The 15,271-nt window shown below is 51.7% G+C and overlaps 1 protein-coding gene across 1 annotated transcript in view; it reads left to right on the top strand.

The window, feature by feature from the left end:
* The first annotated feature begins 3,516 nt into the window (after positions 1-3,516).
* The window catches only part of Bmf (Bcl2 modifying factor), a 22,646-nt gene continuing 10,891 nt past the window's right edge, over positions 3,517-15,271 (top strand). The window contains 5 exon segments of the mRNA XM_005364243.2: positions 3,517-3,553; positions 3,556-3,638; positions 4,008-4,137; positions 6,180-6,476; positions 7,894-8,054. Of these exon segments, the coding sequence (XP_005364300.1) occupies positions 3,517-3,553; positions 3,556-3,638; positions 4,008-4,137; positions 6,180-6,476; positions 7,894-8,054 (708 nt within the window).

Raw genomic sequence — 15,271 nt, 5'->3', positions numbered from 1 at the left:
TTCCAGGTTCTCCTGGATCTAGTGTGCCTTCGTTCTTGGTGTTGGAATCCCCGGATGCTGCCTCTTCAGCACCTGTTTCTCATGTTTGCATCCCCCTGAGTCCATAATTAGGGAGCAGTAATCCCACTGCCGTGCAGATCAAGTCCTTCCGTGTGCGCAGAAGTCAATCCGTTCTGGTATATTCTTTGGCTTCCTGGCAGTCTTCCTGCCACCCCTCTCCAGTGCTGGGATTACAGGTAGAGCTTCTACATTTGTATATTACGTTTTTCTGTCTTTATCAGTTTCTCACACACACACACACACACACTGCAACTCAGAAAAGAGGATTGTGTGTGTACAAATAGGATGATGCATAGAGAATCTGTCTAGGCAGGTCCAACAAAGGAGAGGACCCCTAAACCTTGGAGGTCCCTAGTCTTCCTACATGGCTGATCCCTCCTGGAGGGGGTCAAGGGGAAAGCACCATGGACTTCCTCAGCAGGATCCTACCTTACATAAATCAGTTTCCCATCTAACCCTCCTCTGGAGGTTACATTACAAACCTCAGGACAGCATGCCTGCGCTTTAAAAACCACGCTCCCCAGTGATCCAGTTACTGGAGCTTCAGAGCCCATTCCCCTTGCCGGGTGAATCAGTGCGGTGGGATCCTGCAGAGGATCGGCCTCATCTTTGCATCTCCCCCACATTGTCTAGAGGCTCCTTCTCCCTCTCAACCTCCTGGCCAAGGCTTTTCTCTGGGGACCCCTTGGCAGTGCCAGCATCAGTCAGCAGAGAACAAACTGGAGTGAGAAGGTGGAAAGGGAATGAGAAAATTGCCCAAAAGGCGGATTGCTATGCTGTAACGACATGCATTCGCTCAGAGCCCAAAAGCTCGCGTGCGGCGCAACTCCTCTGCTGCTGCTGCTGCTGCTGCTGCTGCTGCTGCTGCTGCTGCTGCTGCTGTGCATCCGGAGACTCTACCCGAATCCCCAGCTGGCAGGTCCTGACATTTGCTCCGTCCGGGTGCTGCTGGAGGAGAAAGGGCAGAGGGGGAGGGGTCTGCTTTGACAATGATGAGTGGTGGGAGTGAGGCTCCCGACCTCTCTGACCTCTTTATCCCAGACATCCCTTCTCTGGTCTCTCCCACTGGAAGGCTGGGCCTCTTGCTCTTTGACCCTAAAGGTTCAGGGTACCAGTGACCAAGCCACCAGTGTCCTTCAGAAGTAGCCTGAGGGAGCACGCTGGAGAGAGGGCCCAGAAAGCAACACCACAAGAGGGTCTGAGCCTCCTACCCTCTTGTGATGCATTTAGCCAGCCTGAGGCACAGGCCCCAGGAGAGCGTCAGTGATGAAGATACAGGAAAGGAGGGAAAGGGTCCAGTGTGTGAGTAGCAATGGGGGATTCCTCATGCTTTCCTGACCTTCACCTCCCCGTATGTGGCATGGGTCCTAGGTCACTCTGACCCTCTGATGGTCTCCCGTGACCACGCCTCCTGGGGAAATAATGTACCTCCCTTTGGCTCCAGCATGTCCTGTTGAACATCTATCAGTTCCTGGCCAACCTTACCCTCCTCCCCTCTGTCTCTCATCCAGGATTAGAATTCTCTTACAGGAGCAATCACAGACCACAGCCCTCTGGACACCTGCTTCATTCTTTACTTTTTTCGGAGGAATTTTGAGGAAACAGGAAATAACAGATAGTAAAGGCAAAGGGAGCCTGACGTGGTGGTGCATGCCTGTGATCCCAACTTTTGGAAGATGGAGGCAGGAAGATCAAGAGGTCATCTCTGGCTATACACAGAGTTTGAAGTCAGCTGACTACACACAAGGCACTATCACAAAAAATAAAAAAGGAAAAAAGGGGGAGAGAGAGAGAGAGAGAGAGAGAGAGAGAGAGAGAGAGGAGCAGCAGCAGCAGCAGCAATAGTGGCGCAAACCTTTAATACTAGCACTTGGAAGGCATAGCTCTGTGAGGCCAGCCTGGTCTACAGAGTGTGTTCCAAGACAGCCAGTGCCACACAAAGAAACTCTGTTTCGAACCATGCCCCCTAACCCCCCCCCAAAAAAAAAAGAAAAAAAAGAGCTGAAGATGGCTCAGCTCAGCAGTTAAGAGAACTTAAGAACCCAGGGTTTGGTTTCCAGAACCCACGTGGTGGTTCACACCCATCTTTAGCTCTAGTTTCAGGGGATTCCACCTCCTCTTAGGACCTCTTTAGGCATCAGACACATACTGTGTCAGGGATCGCTTCCTTTCCCTGACTTCTGCTCCTCCTCTGCCCTTCCTCCCCTTTCCTCCTCTCAGTGTTTTCCCCAAATTCATCTTCTGGAAAATATTTGCTGCTAGCCCTCTATAAAATACAGATTCCTCAGCCTGGCATTATTCCAGGGGCACCTCTGCAATCTGACCCAAACCCACCTCCCCACACTTACACGTTTAAATCAAGGTGAGCATTTCAAAGAGTTTGGTGAAGCGGCCTGCCCCTGCTTCTTGGACAAGCTTTCCAGATGAGTGCTTTATTCTAGCTTCCCGCCTCTCTGGGCCTGGGCTATTATATTTGGTTTTCACTTAATGAAAAATTCTCAAAAAAAAAAAAAAGAAAAGAAAAGAAAAGAAAAATTCTCCATTCTTCTAGGCCCGACTCAAAAATCTTTTCATTCTGAATTTTTCTGCACCCATAAGCCATCATTATCCTGAAAATGAACATCATTCCCGCTGCTTCCCGTTATTCGCAGGCGGAGTAGAAGCTCACTGAGGACAGGCACCGGAAGTCTGGCACTTAGTCCAGTACCCGGCACATAGTAGGTGTTCAAGAAATGTGCAGTCCTCCTTGGATTGACCATAGTACATGGGCGGCGTTTTGCTTTCCAGGCCCACGCAGTTTTCCGACGCTACCACCAAGTATGTCGGCTGCCCAAGCTGCCCCTTTGATCTCTCCTCTGCCAGAATCTTTTTTCGCCGTGTTCTTGCCCAGTCCAGAAGAGAGAGGATGTGGGTCTCTCATTGCACTTGTTGAAACCAAATGTCATTTGGTTACAGACACGGACACACGTGTTCTCCTGCAGCTTTCTTTGGACCCGCCCAAGCAGGCGAGGGGGCGGTTTTTGTTTTTGTTTTCTTCACTAGGGACCGACAACTCGTTTTTTCCCCCACTACAAGTTGCAAGCCGCTGAGAGCTCCTTGCCGCCTTCTGAACCGTCTTTCTGGAAGCCCCGCAATAATTCAGCCCATTTCCAAGTAGACAAAAGTCACTTCGGCGTCCTGTTCCCCCCCCCCCCAACCTAGTGGAGAACCCAGGGACTCTCTGGTGCTTCTGGGGCCTGTCTTTGGAACCGAATCCTCACCCGACACGGCGCTCCAATTGCGCTTCTGGAGAAGGTCAGAAATGCGCTCGGCCCCTTATAGTGTTTCCAAGGGAAGGTTCGTACATTAGTGACCGTCCCTGGCAGCGGCCCAGCCTGAGACTTGGAGCTCCACTTGTCATTGGTCAATGGTTGGAGTGACGCGAGGAGGGGCGGGGCCTCATCAGCTGTTTGCGGGATGCCCGGAGCGGGCGTATTTTGGAAACAATACCGCGGTGCGCCGTGGCCCTCCTCCCGCGCCAGCTCGCGCCCGCAGCAGTCGCTACCCCAGTTCGCGCCACCTCCTCCCGCCGCAGCCCGGTGAGCGCCCGGGCGGCCGGGGGCCAGGCGGAGTTGGATCGTACCTCCTCCGGGAAGTGGGGAGCAGAGTCGTGGGGGGCGTGGGGGCCCGGGAAGGGTTTGGATTGTGGGCATCTGGGGTGACCATGAGGAGTTGGAGTGCCGGGATGTGGGAACGGGGTGCAGAGCACAAATTTGGGCGTGCTCTTCCAGGCGGGGCTTGCGGGAAACATTGGAAACTAGGAGTTAAGAGTAGGTGGGCAAGTGACCCTAAGATGCACTGCCAAGCGCCCTGAACGCTCTGGCCTCCGGGTCTGACTCTGGGGTGGGGCCGTGAGTTGTGGTGCATTTTGCCTCCCTGCGGAGTCTGAAGGGTCCTCTTCTTAACAGCTGGAGTTTGCCCCCTCCTTCCCAATCGAGCGTGGGCACCAAGCCCCCCGAGTGCTCGTCACCCTGGACCCTGGCGCAGAGCCCTGGCATCACGACTCGGAGGCTGAGACGCTGTCCTGGAGTCACCCAGGTGTGTGTGCGCTCGTTTGTGCGCGCGTGTGTTCTGAGATTTTAATCACTATCGAGCTAGTGCCAGCTCCTATGAAGAGGAGGAGTTTTAATTGAGCATCCCAGTTGGAACTCTGAGGCTCTGGTAAGGCTTCAGCGGACTTTAATCCCTTTGCTAGGAAAAAAGCGTTCTCTGACTGTGCTCTCAGGAAGTGCCCTCTTCCTATCATTACCACTTTAGCTCAGGGAAGCCGAGGGTTTACTTTTCCCTGTTTTATATGGCTTTGCCCAGAACCCCTCGGAGGCTCGCACCAACCGGAGAGCCACCTGCAGTTCTTGTGCGGAGTGGGAGAGGGTCTCTGCGTTTTTCAGAATCACACCCTCTGTCTGCACCTCCCCCACTGTCCAGTCTAAGCAAGGGTTGAACTTTGGGGCTTTGCTGCGAGGGGGAGGGGAGTGATAGGCATCAAAAGAAACACCAAGACAATGACGCCCACTTGTGATTGGTTCTGGAGGGTCCCCACTTTGGTTGGGATTGCCAGCCTGCAGAGAAGGGGTTGAGGGACAGGAGAAGCCCTGTTAGGTGACAGCTCTTGGTCCTTTTATCTGGGAACTTGATTTTTCTGTTGCTGATAAGCTGGTGTTCCCCCTGACCAATTGGAACAATATCCAAAGATCTCTGCTTTGCCATCCTAGCAGGCATGGCATCGTTCTCCAAGGAAGAGAGCAGAGAGAGATGAAACTGCAGTTAGCTCAGGGATGGGATGAGGTGGAGGGAAGCTGAAGCAACCTCACAGAGCTCGCATTTGGGAAAGGAAGGTTTCTGAGCTTAACTGAGATTTCTTTAAAGGCAAGGATTTAAAAAAAAAAAAAGGTTTCTTAAAAAAACCCACAAACCACTTGGCTTGTCTTTCAAAGGCAAGACCCTGAGGTGCCGGACCTCCTTGGGAGTCTCTAGCTGAGTCCGAAGGTGACAGAATTTGTTTTTGCGTCGCCTTGACCATTCAGGTGATTGCCTGACGCTTCTGGTTGCCCCACGGGCATGCTTGGAAGCTCGAGCTGCTGGGTGACTCCAAGGGCAGAATTTCGAGAGCCGTCAGGTGGAGCGAGAGGAACTTAGCACCGAGAAATAGCCCTGCAGTGTAGGCAGTGAGAGAGTGCGCGGCAAGCGGGCTGAATTTCACTTCCTTCTGTGTGGCACGTTGTACCTATCTCAGGTTCAGCTCTAGCAGGAGTGGGAGGCTGAGGGGATGAGAATTTGAAGTCATGGAGATTAGTGGGTAGAGTTAGCTGGACACTTTGCTAGGGGCTGGTCCAACCCTCGAGTTTAACCTGTGGTGGGCAGACAGCTCTGCTCCACTGGAAGAGAGCTGAGCCAGGCAGCTGGAGTGACTAGCTTCGGTCCCCTGTTCCAGGACACTCTCACCACACCACAGAGCCTGTTTGTTGTGTTGTGCAAGGAGGGGGGTGGAGATGTGCAGGAGGGTGGGGCTTAGCACGTTAGGAGGGAACCTGGCGGCTCTACAATTGCTGGCTTTTGTTTTTGCTGCTGAGCCTGGAGTTCAGCTCAGACTTAGGCAAGAGCTTGGAGGTTCCTCCTTAGTGTGTGTGTGTGTGTGTGTGTGTGTGTGTGTGTATGTGTACATACATATGTATATTGTGTACACTTTGTACTGTTAGTCACTGTCCCTTTATGTGCCCCCACAGTCACTTATAGAGATTAGTCTTGCTTATATTTTCCCAGGTACCCTGTGGTAGCCCCTGATCTTATCCCTTGCTTACAGCCCTCAGTGTCAAACTTTGTGACCCACCAAGTCAGAGGGGGTGGGGCAAGGTGGCTGTGGTGGGTGCAAGGAGGAGATATGGAGGGGTCCTGACCATTGGGGTGGTCCACACTTTAGGGGTGATTATCACCCTTGGCAGTGTTTTATCACTGGGTTGTGTATCATCAGAAGCTAGCTTGGTTCCCTCAAAGAAGAAGAATGGGAGAGAAAGGAGGGAGGAGAATCCTTGGTCTGGCCTCAGTAGGACAGCATTCCAGATGCTTCCATTGTTCTCTGACAGGAGAGATGGAGCCACCTCAGTGTGTGGAGGAGCTGGAAGATGATGTGTTCCAGCCAGAGGATGGGGAGCCAGGGACACAACCTGGGAGCTTGCTCTCTGCGGACCTGTTTGCCCAGAGCCAGCTGGATTGTCCCCTCAGTCGGCTTCAGCTCTTCCCCCTCACCCACTGCTGTGGTCCTGGGCTCAGGCCCATAAGCCAGGAAGACAAGGCCACCCAGACCCTCAGCCCAGCTTCCCCAAGCCAGGGTGTTATGCTGCCTTGTGGGGTGACAGAGGAACCCCAGAGACTCTTTTACGGTGAGTGCTCTTAGCCTTAGAGATTGGGGGAAATGAGGGGACTTTCCCTTGCCAAACCTGCTGGTTACTAGTTCCTTCCCCAAACCGAACAGCCAGGGCTATCTATCCATCCTTCAACCTTCTTCACCTTGCTTGGGCCCCCAAAGGACAAATTGCTCTGTTCCTTCTGTTGTTTCCTGGGGGATCCTTGGGTCCATGCAGTCTCCTTCACATCCTCATGTCTTTTTTGTGGCTCTGCATTTTGGGCCCCGGTGCCGATCTGTCTTTCACGGAGTGGAAGGACTATTAACTGTGTGTCACTCAAGGAAAAGCCCAGCCAGTTCTTATACGGAAGGTTCCTGAAGACAGAAGGTGGCTTTGAGTTGTCACTTGGGACTTTCTGTGCTTGGAAGGGGAACTGGAGAAAGAGGTTGGGCCTGCCTGGGCTCAGCGCCAGAGGAGGGGCTATTCCCAAGGCTAAATCAGACAAGACCCCTTCATTTGTGGGCTTAAATGGTTTGTTTTATGAGAAATCTGCCCTCCTCTGGCAAAAGGGCAGGATTAGACACTTGGTCTGTTTTCTTCTTTTAGCACACTGGCCTGTGGAGGGAGGGTAAAGGCTCAGAGGTCATCCTGCTGTGTCTGCGGGAGGAGACTGAGAAGCCGCTGCGCTTAGAACTGCCCATAGGGCACTTGTGGAAAAGCAGTTCTGGCGGGAGTCTGAGAAGCTGGAGGAGGCCTGCTTCGGGCTGGAAGAGGGAGGAGGCAGGAGGTGGCAGGCGCCCCCAGCGGCCATTCTGGTGCCAGCACGCGGTGAGCCGACTTGGCTGCTATGTGAGCCTCGGAGTTTTCTCACTGGCTTTTCTGCTGCTGCTCTCTCATCTTGAGTGCTGAGCCCAGCTTTCCTTAACTGTACTAGAAAAACGAAGACACTTTTTTTTTTTGGTTTTGTTTTGTTTTGCTTTTTTCTGCTTTGCTCAGCCCACGAACTCTGGAGAGTTTTCCCAGAGAAGAGCTTCAACCTGCCACTACACGAACACATCGAGGTCAAGTGTAGCTTGATAAATGACAGATTATTGGCGTGTTCGTTATTCACATTAGCACCTGCGCTATGCTATGGTACTGAGAGTGGAGAAGAAGGCAGGGTCTATTTTCTTGTCTGTTTTTCCAGTGTGCGTGTATGAGTGTGCGTGAGTGATTGAATCTAAACCCTCGAGTGTGTTAAATATTCAACTACTTCTAAGCTACACTCTCAGCCCTTGTACCAACTTTTATACTATTGGGCAGCTCTCCAAGTTTGGCAGAATGCCCTGGTAAAGGCAGGCAGGCCGTTTCCTCTTCCTTCTATCATAAGGTTTACCAGTAACTCCAGGTCTTGACATGGAGAAGATGGGGTAGTGATAGAAAATGCTGAGTTGTGGCTCCTCTATCTTTGCAGGCAATGCTGGCTACAGGCTTCCTCTCCCTGCCAGTTTCCCTGCAGTCCTGCCCCTTGGGGAGCAGCCCCCTGAAGGACAGTGGCAGCATCGAGCGGAGGTACAGATCGCCAGAAAGCTTCAGTGCATCGCAGACCAGTTCCATCGGCTTCACATGCAGCAAGTAGGCATGCGGGGTTGGGGGGGGCGGGGCTTGAGACCGCTGGGGCTGGGAAGCCAGGGCCCGCCTTTGTCCTCTCGTCAGTTACTCTGGAGGTGCCAGGCCTCAGGATGTGTTTCAGAGTTTTGGCCTTGGCTGCTGTCATTATGATGGACTGGGTAGGCGCAGTTGGATGGGTACTCTTATCCTTGAGAGCTCCAGCTGCCTACTTAGCTTCACGAGAGGTGAGAGAGATACTGCTATCCCTCCCTGCCAATGGGATGGTTTCCTGCAGGCTGGCAGGACAAACTCCCCAGACCCAAGTTGGGGGCTTGCCTCTAGAAGGCTGAAGTGAGCAGTTGGGGGTGTGCTGAGCAGTTGGGGGTGTGCCTGGCCGAGGAACAGTGGGAAACCGGTAATCAGTCCTGAGCTGGGGCCTGAGTGGGGGAAAGTGGTAGAACCGGTTGAAACCTGACACTTTCCAGCTGGGGAGCCACTCCTCACTGTCTGCGTCTGGGAACCCAGGCCCAGGACTCTGGAGATTGTACCTCAGAGTCTCCCCAGACCTGCGACCGGCGGCGGGGCGCTCTGCCTGGTGCTTGGCCGGCGGCCTGGCACCAACCCCGCCAGGGCGGAGCATCGCGTGTCAGCCGAGCATGTGGCAGAGTCCATCAACAAAGGCAGCGGCTGGCAGGCTCGTGCGTGAGCCCGTTGTGCCATGGATGGGAGGCTGCCCTGCTCGACAGCTCAGCCACCGGCTGTGCTGGGCCCCCAGGTGCTTAACCCTTCCCAGACTGGCTGGCTTTTTGGATGGCTGCCAAGGCAGGGGCAGAGCCTGAAGCTTGATCCTTGCTGGTACAGATACTACCTGGCAAAGCCACAACACAGGAAAATGAACACAATCTCTACCTATAGGACTGTGTTCCTATCCTAGCAGAGAGAGAGAGAGAGAGAGAGAGAGAGAGAGAGAGAGAGAGAGAGAGAGAGAGAGAGAGAAGATCACAGGAACAAATAACTATCAGGGTTGGGCACAACTAGGATTAGATGAATAACTTCAGATGACCAGAACAGTTATTGGCAATAATAACTTTAATAATAACTTGTGAACAAACCATGGCCAGCGGCAGTGGGTGGAGGAACTGACCTTGAGTTTTCTGAGAACAGGCCGCAGGGCATTATTGGTATACTTCTCTGTCAGGGAGTCTGAGAGAGATTTGGGGCCACAGCTGTTTCTGAAGGGTTCTCCCCAGCCCTTAAGTGATGTGGACAGAGGGTGGCCCTGTGCTTAGATTATAAGGGGGCCTAGCTAATTGCTGTGGCAAAGCCACAGTCTCCATTCCCTCCATGATTATATTGTACAAACTAGCGTCCATGTGTGGATGCTTCTAATTCTTGCTTTCATCCTCTTGGCCTCCATCCTGCCCATTTAATACACCTTGGTTGTACAGGTCCACGGCTCAGTCTAGCTCACGCATGGCGTTTGGTCCTGATGCTAGCGTGGGAAGACCCAGTGACTGTACTCTAGCCTACTCATCTAGGGCACATCTGGAAGACATTCTTCATTCACAATGACCTGCCCTCTTCAGCAGCTGTGTCCTGGATAGTCCCCTCTCCGGTAGTGCCCTGACATATTGGAGACCAGGCTAGAGGCCTCTTTGCTGCTCACCTATCCTGAGGTCTCCTGTAGCAGGCTTTCTTGGACTGCCAACCCCCAAATCATGACACGAGACTTATTATTAATTATGAATGCTTGGCCTTAGCTTTAGGCTTGTTTCTAGCTAGTGTTTATTTATTTATTTATTTATTTTTTGGTTTTTTCGAGACAGGGTTTCTCTGTAGCTTTGGAGCCTGTCCTGGAACCTGCCTTGGTAGACCAGGCTGGCCTCGAACTCACAGAGATCCGCCTGTCTCTGCCTCCCAAGTGCTGGGATTACAGGTGTGCGCCACCACCGCCCGGCGCTAGTGTTTATTTTTTTCTTTTTCTTTTTTCTTTTTTTTTTAAATGATTTTTCAAGACAGGGTTTCTTTGTAGCTTTGGAGCCTGCCCTGGAACTAGCTCTTGTAGACCAAACTGGTCTCAAACTCACAGAGATCTGCCTGCCTCTGCCTCCCGAGTGCTGGGATTTAAGGCACATGCCACCACCGCCTGGCTCTAGCTAGTGTTTTTAAAACTTAAACTAACCCATTTCTGTCAGTCTCTGTGCTGCTCCAAGACTCATTTACCTCACCTATATACCATACCGTCCCTCCTGTTTGCTGCTTCTGCTTCCTCCTTGTCTGTGTCTGGCTGCCTGGGCCACAGCTGCCCCCCCCCTTTTCTCTCTGCCTGCAAGCCCCACCTATTCCCTCCTTTGCCTAGCTATTGGCCATTCAACTTTTTATTAGACCAGCCAGGTGCCTTAGGCAGGTAAGGTGAAACAGCAACACATTGTTACCTAAACAAACACGGCATAAACAAAAGCAACAAACCTTTGCATAATTAAAAGAATTCAGCATAAACAAAGGCACCGCTTTTTTATATAGTTAAACAATTATTCTACAACACAAATGCAACACATCTTTCCATATTTAAACTAATACTCTATTCCAATACAGTGGCCCCTGCTCTCTGCTAGCTGATACCTTTCTCCTGGTTTAGGGCTGCTTCTTTGAGAGCACAGGTCAGTTCTAGATGAGGTGCTAGCCTCTCGTCCAGAGTGCCCCCAAGAGGTTAGAAGGAGAATTGAATGAATGTTAGTTGCCCTTTAGTCCTTGTAATAGACTTCAGTGATGATGATGATGATGATGATGATGATGATGATGATGATGTGGAATCGCAGCCCAGGCTGCCCACTAACTCACTACGTAGCTGAGGATGGCCTTTAACATATACCCACCTCTTAAATGTTGAGATTGCAGATTTGCACCATTGTGCTCTATCTTTGTGGTGCTGGGGTCCAAACCCAGGGCTTCCTGTATGCCAGGCAGGCACTCAGCCAACTGAGTTCTCTCTCTAGTTGTTACCACTATTTCTCTTCTCCGTTTCCTGCCCAGGAATGACGCAGATATAGGGTGGCATGCTGGCAGACAAGGTGTATTCATCATGGCTGAGTATCATGGGTCAGATTGGATGGGGTGATAAATGACAGCACCAGACTGCCCTGGGTGTTAGTTTATGTTGGCCACATTCCTTCTACCTACCTCTGTGCCTTTTGTTATCTCACCGTATTTCCTGAGGAGTGTGGCAAGGTGCAGGACTCACCTGGTTCCCCCAGTGGCTGCTTCAGAGTGGCTGCTCTGGATTCATAGGCGAGAGTCTGTAGGCAGACATCGGCAGGTGCTGCTCACTGCGAGTTCCTTGGTTTCTAAAGCAGTGAGAAAGATAGAGGCAATGTGAGTGGAGGTGGAAGGTTCCCTTTCTCCTTCCTTCCTTCCTTCCTTCCTTCCTTCCTTCCTTCCTTCCTTCCTCCCTTCCTCTCTCCCTCCCCCTCCTTCCCTCCTCCCTTTCCTTCCTCCCTACCTCCCTCTTTTCTTCCCTCCCTTCCTTCTGGGCTTGGGTAGGTGTGACAGGGACTTGCTATGTAACTTAAATTGGCTTCAGTCTCCCTGAGTGACAGGGTTTCTCTGTGGTTTTGGAGCCTGTCCTGGAACTAGCTCTGTAGACCAGGCTGGTCTCGAACTCACAGAGATCCGCCTGCCTCTGCCTCCCGAGTGCTGGGATTAAAGGCGTGTGCCACCATCGCCCGGCCATGTCCAGCTTTTTCAGACTTCCCTGTATATTCTACCTTTTTCTGCTGGGTCAGAGGGAGGCTCCTGTTTGGCTTCTTCCAGCTGACAGGCTGCAGCAGGGATCTCTAATACCATGCTGCCCAGGGTATCCTCAGATTTGGGTTCTGAGAGGATGGCCCCTCCGGTTTCTCTGTGAAGCGGGAGGATTAGATTCAGTTCCTGACAAACTTACAGCTGCCCTGGTTCAGAAGGTTGGAGCCTCTGTTGTCCCGTGTTCTCTGTGAGTAGCCCCTCCAGCCACTGTGGGCCCAGGGACAGTTGGTACCTTGTCTCCTACCCTGTGGAAAAGCCTGCTGTGGCCAAGTCTAAAGGGATATTTCTAGAGAGTGTTGAGAAACTCACAAAAAGTAGCTCCTGTGGGCCCTTGAGTAAGTGAACAGGAGGTTAGGGTTCTTTATGTTGGGATTTTCTTCCTTTCTTTTGGCGCGTGAGTGACTCCATTCAGAGAAAAATCAGATTTAGAAATTCCCTAAATAGTAATTAGATACTTTGGAAAATGAAATCTAAGGAAACTTTCAACCCCTTGTTTGAAACCAACTTCGTTTGTAATATCAAAGGAAGGATGGTGGACTTCCAAGCGGGTCTGGAGAGAATTCCCTTCCTGTCACTTACACAAGCTGTGTGCTTATGAGCGAATCATTTTACAGGTCCAGACCTCAGGTTTCAAAGCTAACCTTGCAGAGTTGCTGTGAAAGGCCTTTGGGAACGGTAATAAAAGCACTATTGGTCTGGGCTTATAGCTCAGGTGGGCATTAGAGGCTTGCCTAGCATCCTGGAGGCCCTGGCTTTGATATTCCTGGCTGCAAAAAAACAAAAAAGAAGGAACTATGATTGCTTGGAGAGTTGAACATATGCTATTAGCAAGGGTGAAGCAAGGCAGAAGGACCACAAGTTCAAGGACCACCAGGGCAACTTAGTAACACCCTGTCTCACAAAGGAAGCTGTCCATCAGTGGGAGAAAGCTTACCTAGTACGTGCACACATACACCATGAATTTGGCATTTTGTTTGGGCCTGATTTTATAATTCTTGGGAAGCTCTTTGGGAAGTTGTACCCAGATTGCTGTTTGCATGGTTCATCACCTAGTGGCTTCTCTGCCCAGCATCCTGGATCCTTTGTTCTGGGAATCCCTGACTGCTTTCTGACCCTTAGGATGCTCTCCATGTTGGTGAGTGGTTTTTCTGGAGCAGAGACCATGGCTAATGAGGTCACTCGGGCTCTAGAGAGCAGGGGCCCCAGAGATTTGTCCTAGAGTGAAAAGTGCCCCTAGGAAGCCATCTTCTGTCCCAGGAGTAGGAGGTCTATGCAGGACAGTGCTAAGGGAAAAGTGGGACTGGGGGAGGGGTCGCTGCAAGCCTCTGCTGGGGCTTGGGGGCCCTGTGTTTGCTCTGTGGCTGGCTCTGTTTATATCACTCGCTATATTTAGCTTCTGAGTCATCAGCGTGGCAGACTGGAGGCCGAGTTCCCCACACACTCTGCACCTGACTGTTCTTTCTTCCAAGAGAAGGCCTTCTAGTTCCGGGCAGTTCATCCCTCTCTGCCCACCAAGGCGGGCCATAGGGATGGGAGTTAGCCTTGGTGTGTTTTCAGGGTGGGGGGTGGGTGGGAAGACAGGCCTGGAGGAAGCACAAAGAAGAATAAAGAAAAGTGCCTGGTTTGCCTTTTGATCCAGGCCTGGCCAGTCAAGAGGGCACATTCCATGACCGCAGCCAGAACAGTCTGCCTGTGTACCGAGAGGAGGGTTCCAAGCCTTTTCCTTGCCCAGTCTGCCTTGTCCTGTCCAGCAGACCGACCCCATACAGGAAAAGAACAGCCAGCTGCAAAGGCTCCAAGTTGAGAATGAGCCTGGGTGTGTGTGTGTGTGTGTGTGTGTGTCAGTCTCCTTAGCTGTGTCTCACAACTGGCTGTCCCTCCTGGTCTCCTCCCTCCCTCCCTCCCTCCTCCTTGACTGAGACACAACCACATCCCTCCAGAGCACTTCAGGGTCTGTCTGAGATAGAGGGAAACTGAGACACTGGAGGGAGTTGGGTCAGGATGACAGTAGTTTCCTCCTCCAGGCTATGGAGATAGGCTAGTGTCCCATATTACTGTCTCCTGCCCAGCCTCTTGGCCCCCAGTGGCTGGATCCAGTGACTTCCAGTTGGGTCAGAGGACTCCCCGCCACCCCGGCCAAGAAGTGGCTGTTCTAGGCTGCCCTTTCTTCCTTGGCAGCACTGACATCCTGCTAGTACTGATGCCTGTGCTGAGAGAGCCCTTGGCAAGGACTGTCTTTCCCTTTCCACTTTGCTCTGTTGCTAATCATGGGTGTCTGGGCAGGGCCTCGCTGGATCCCTGGATGACCCTCTGGGTGCCAGACCCCAAGTCAGCCTGAAATCCTTGAAACCTGAACCCAGCTGCCTCTGGCTACTGTGAGCTGTCTCAAAATAGGAAGGCTGGCCTGGGCAGGAGCTGGTGCTTGCGAGGCAGAGGCAGGCTGGCAAGCAGAATGTGTCCAGGCTGCTCAGTGCTGCCACCAGGCCCGAGGGGGAACGTATAGTCTCTCATTTCATCAGCAGAGCCCTTGTTTTCTCAAACACAGGCTCAGAGAAGCCAAGCACTGCGCCTGAGTTACTCTTTAGTGGCTGCAGTCAGAGTTGCGAAGTTTAGGTTGACTCTAAAACCATGATCCTTTCCACCTCACCATTCCTGCTTCTTGGCAAATACGTGCCAAGAGGGCAAGGATGTGATGGGGCTGTCATTTATCACAGAGAAATCCTGTCTCAAAAACCAAAGGGGAAAAAAAAAAGAGCACTGGTTACTGTTCTAGAGGACTGGGGTTCAATTCCCAGCACTCACACTGCAGCTCACGCCTGTCTGTAACTCCATTTGACACCCTAACATGATACTTAATTCTGGTCTCTTGATTTCTTCCTCATTAGGTTGTAAAGTAAGTGAGAACAAGATTATTCTGAGCCACCTTTGAATCCCTCATAGCTCGTAGCTCTCTGGGCTCCATTGAACCTCGATGGCTTTAGCAAAAATGTCTTCCCACCTTGTGCAGTGTGGAATTTTCCTAAGGATGCTATATCATTGTTCCTGTTCTCAACCACAGGCTCTTTCCCTCAGCCTTGGCCTGGAGTAGTGTCACAGTGTGACAGGCGAGTGAGAAGGGCCAGTGTGCAGACCCCTCTGTGACACAGACCGTGCAGTTCTGCATTTTGAAGTAAACGAAGGTGGTTTCAAAACATGGTCTGAGGTCCTAATTTCAGCCAGTCTCTCGTTCTGTTTGATCTCCAGTTAGCGCTGCCTCTGAAAGGGTTCTTGTTTTCTGGTCCACATCATCCTTTCTGAACAGTTAATGATCTGGAAACAATGTCTTTAAGCACACTGGGGAGCGAGCAGTTCAATGATGGTTCTCTTTGCACAGGTAATACTATTTGCATAACGTGAGTAAACTCTGCAATTTTATATATTTTTTTTAATTTTTTTATTTT

This window comes from Microtus ochrogaster (genome assembly GCF_000317375.1).
Source record: "Microtus ochrogaster isolate Prairie Vole_2 chromosome 14 unlocalized genomic scaffold, MicOch1.0 chr14_random_1, whole genome shotgun sequence".
NCBI lineage: Eukaryota > Metazoa > Chordata > Mammalia > Rodentia > Cricetidae > Microtus > Microtus ochrogaster.
Note: the sequence above shows the minus strand (reverse complement) of the source record. Positions and strands in the feature narration are given on the sequence as shown.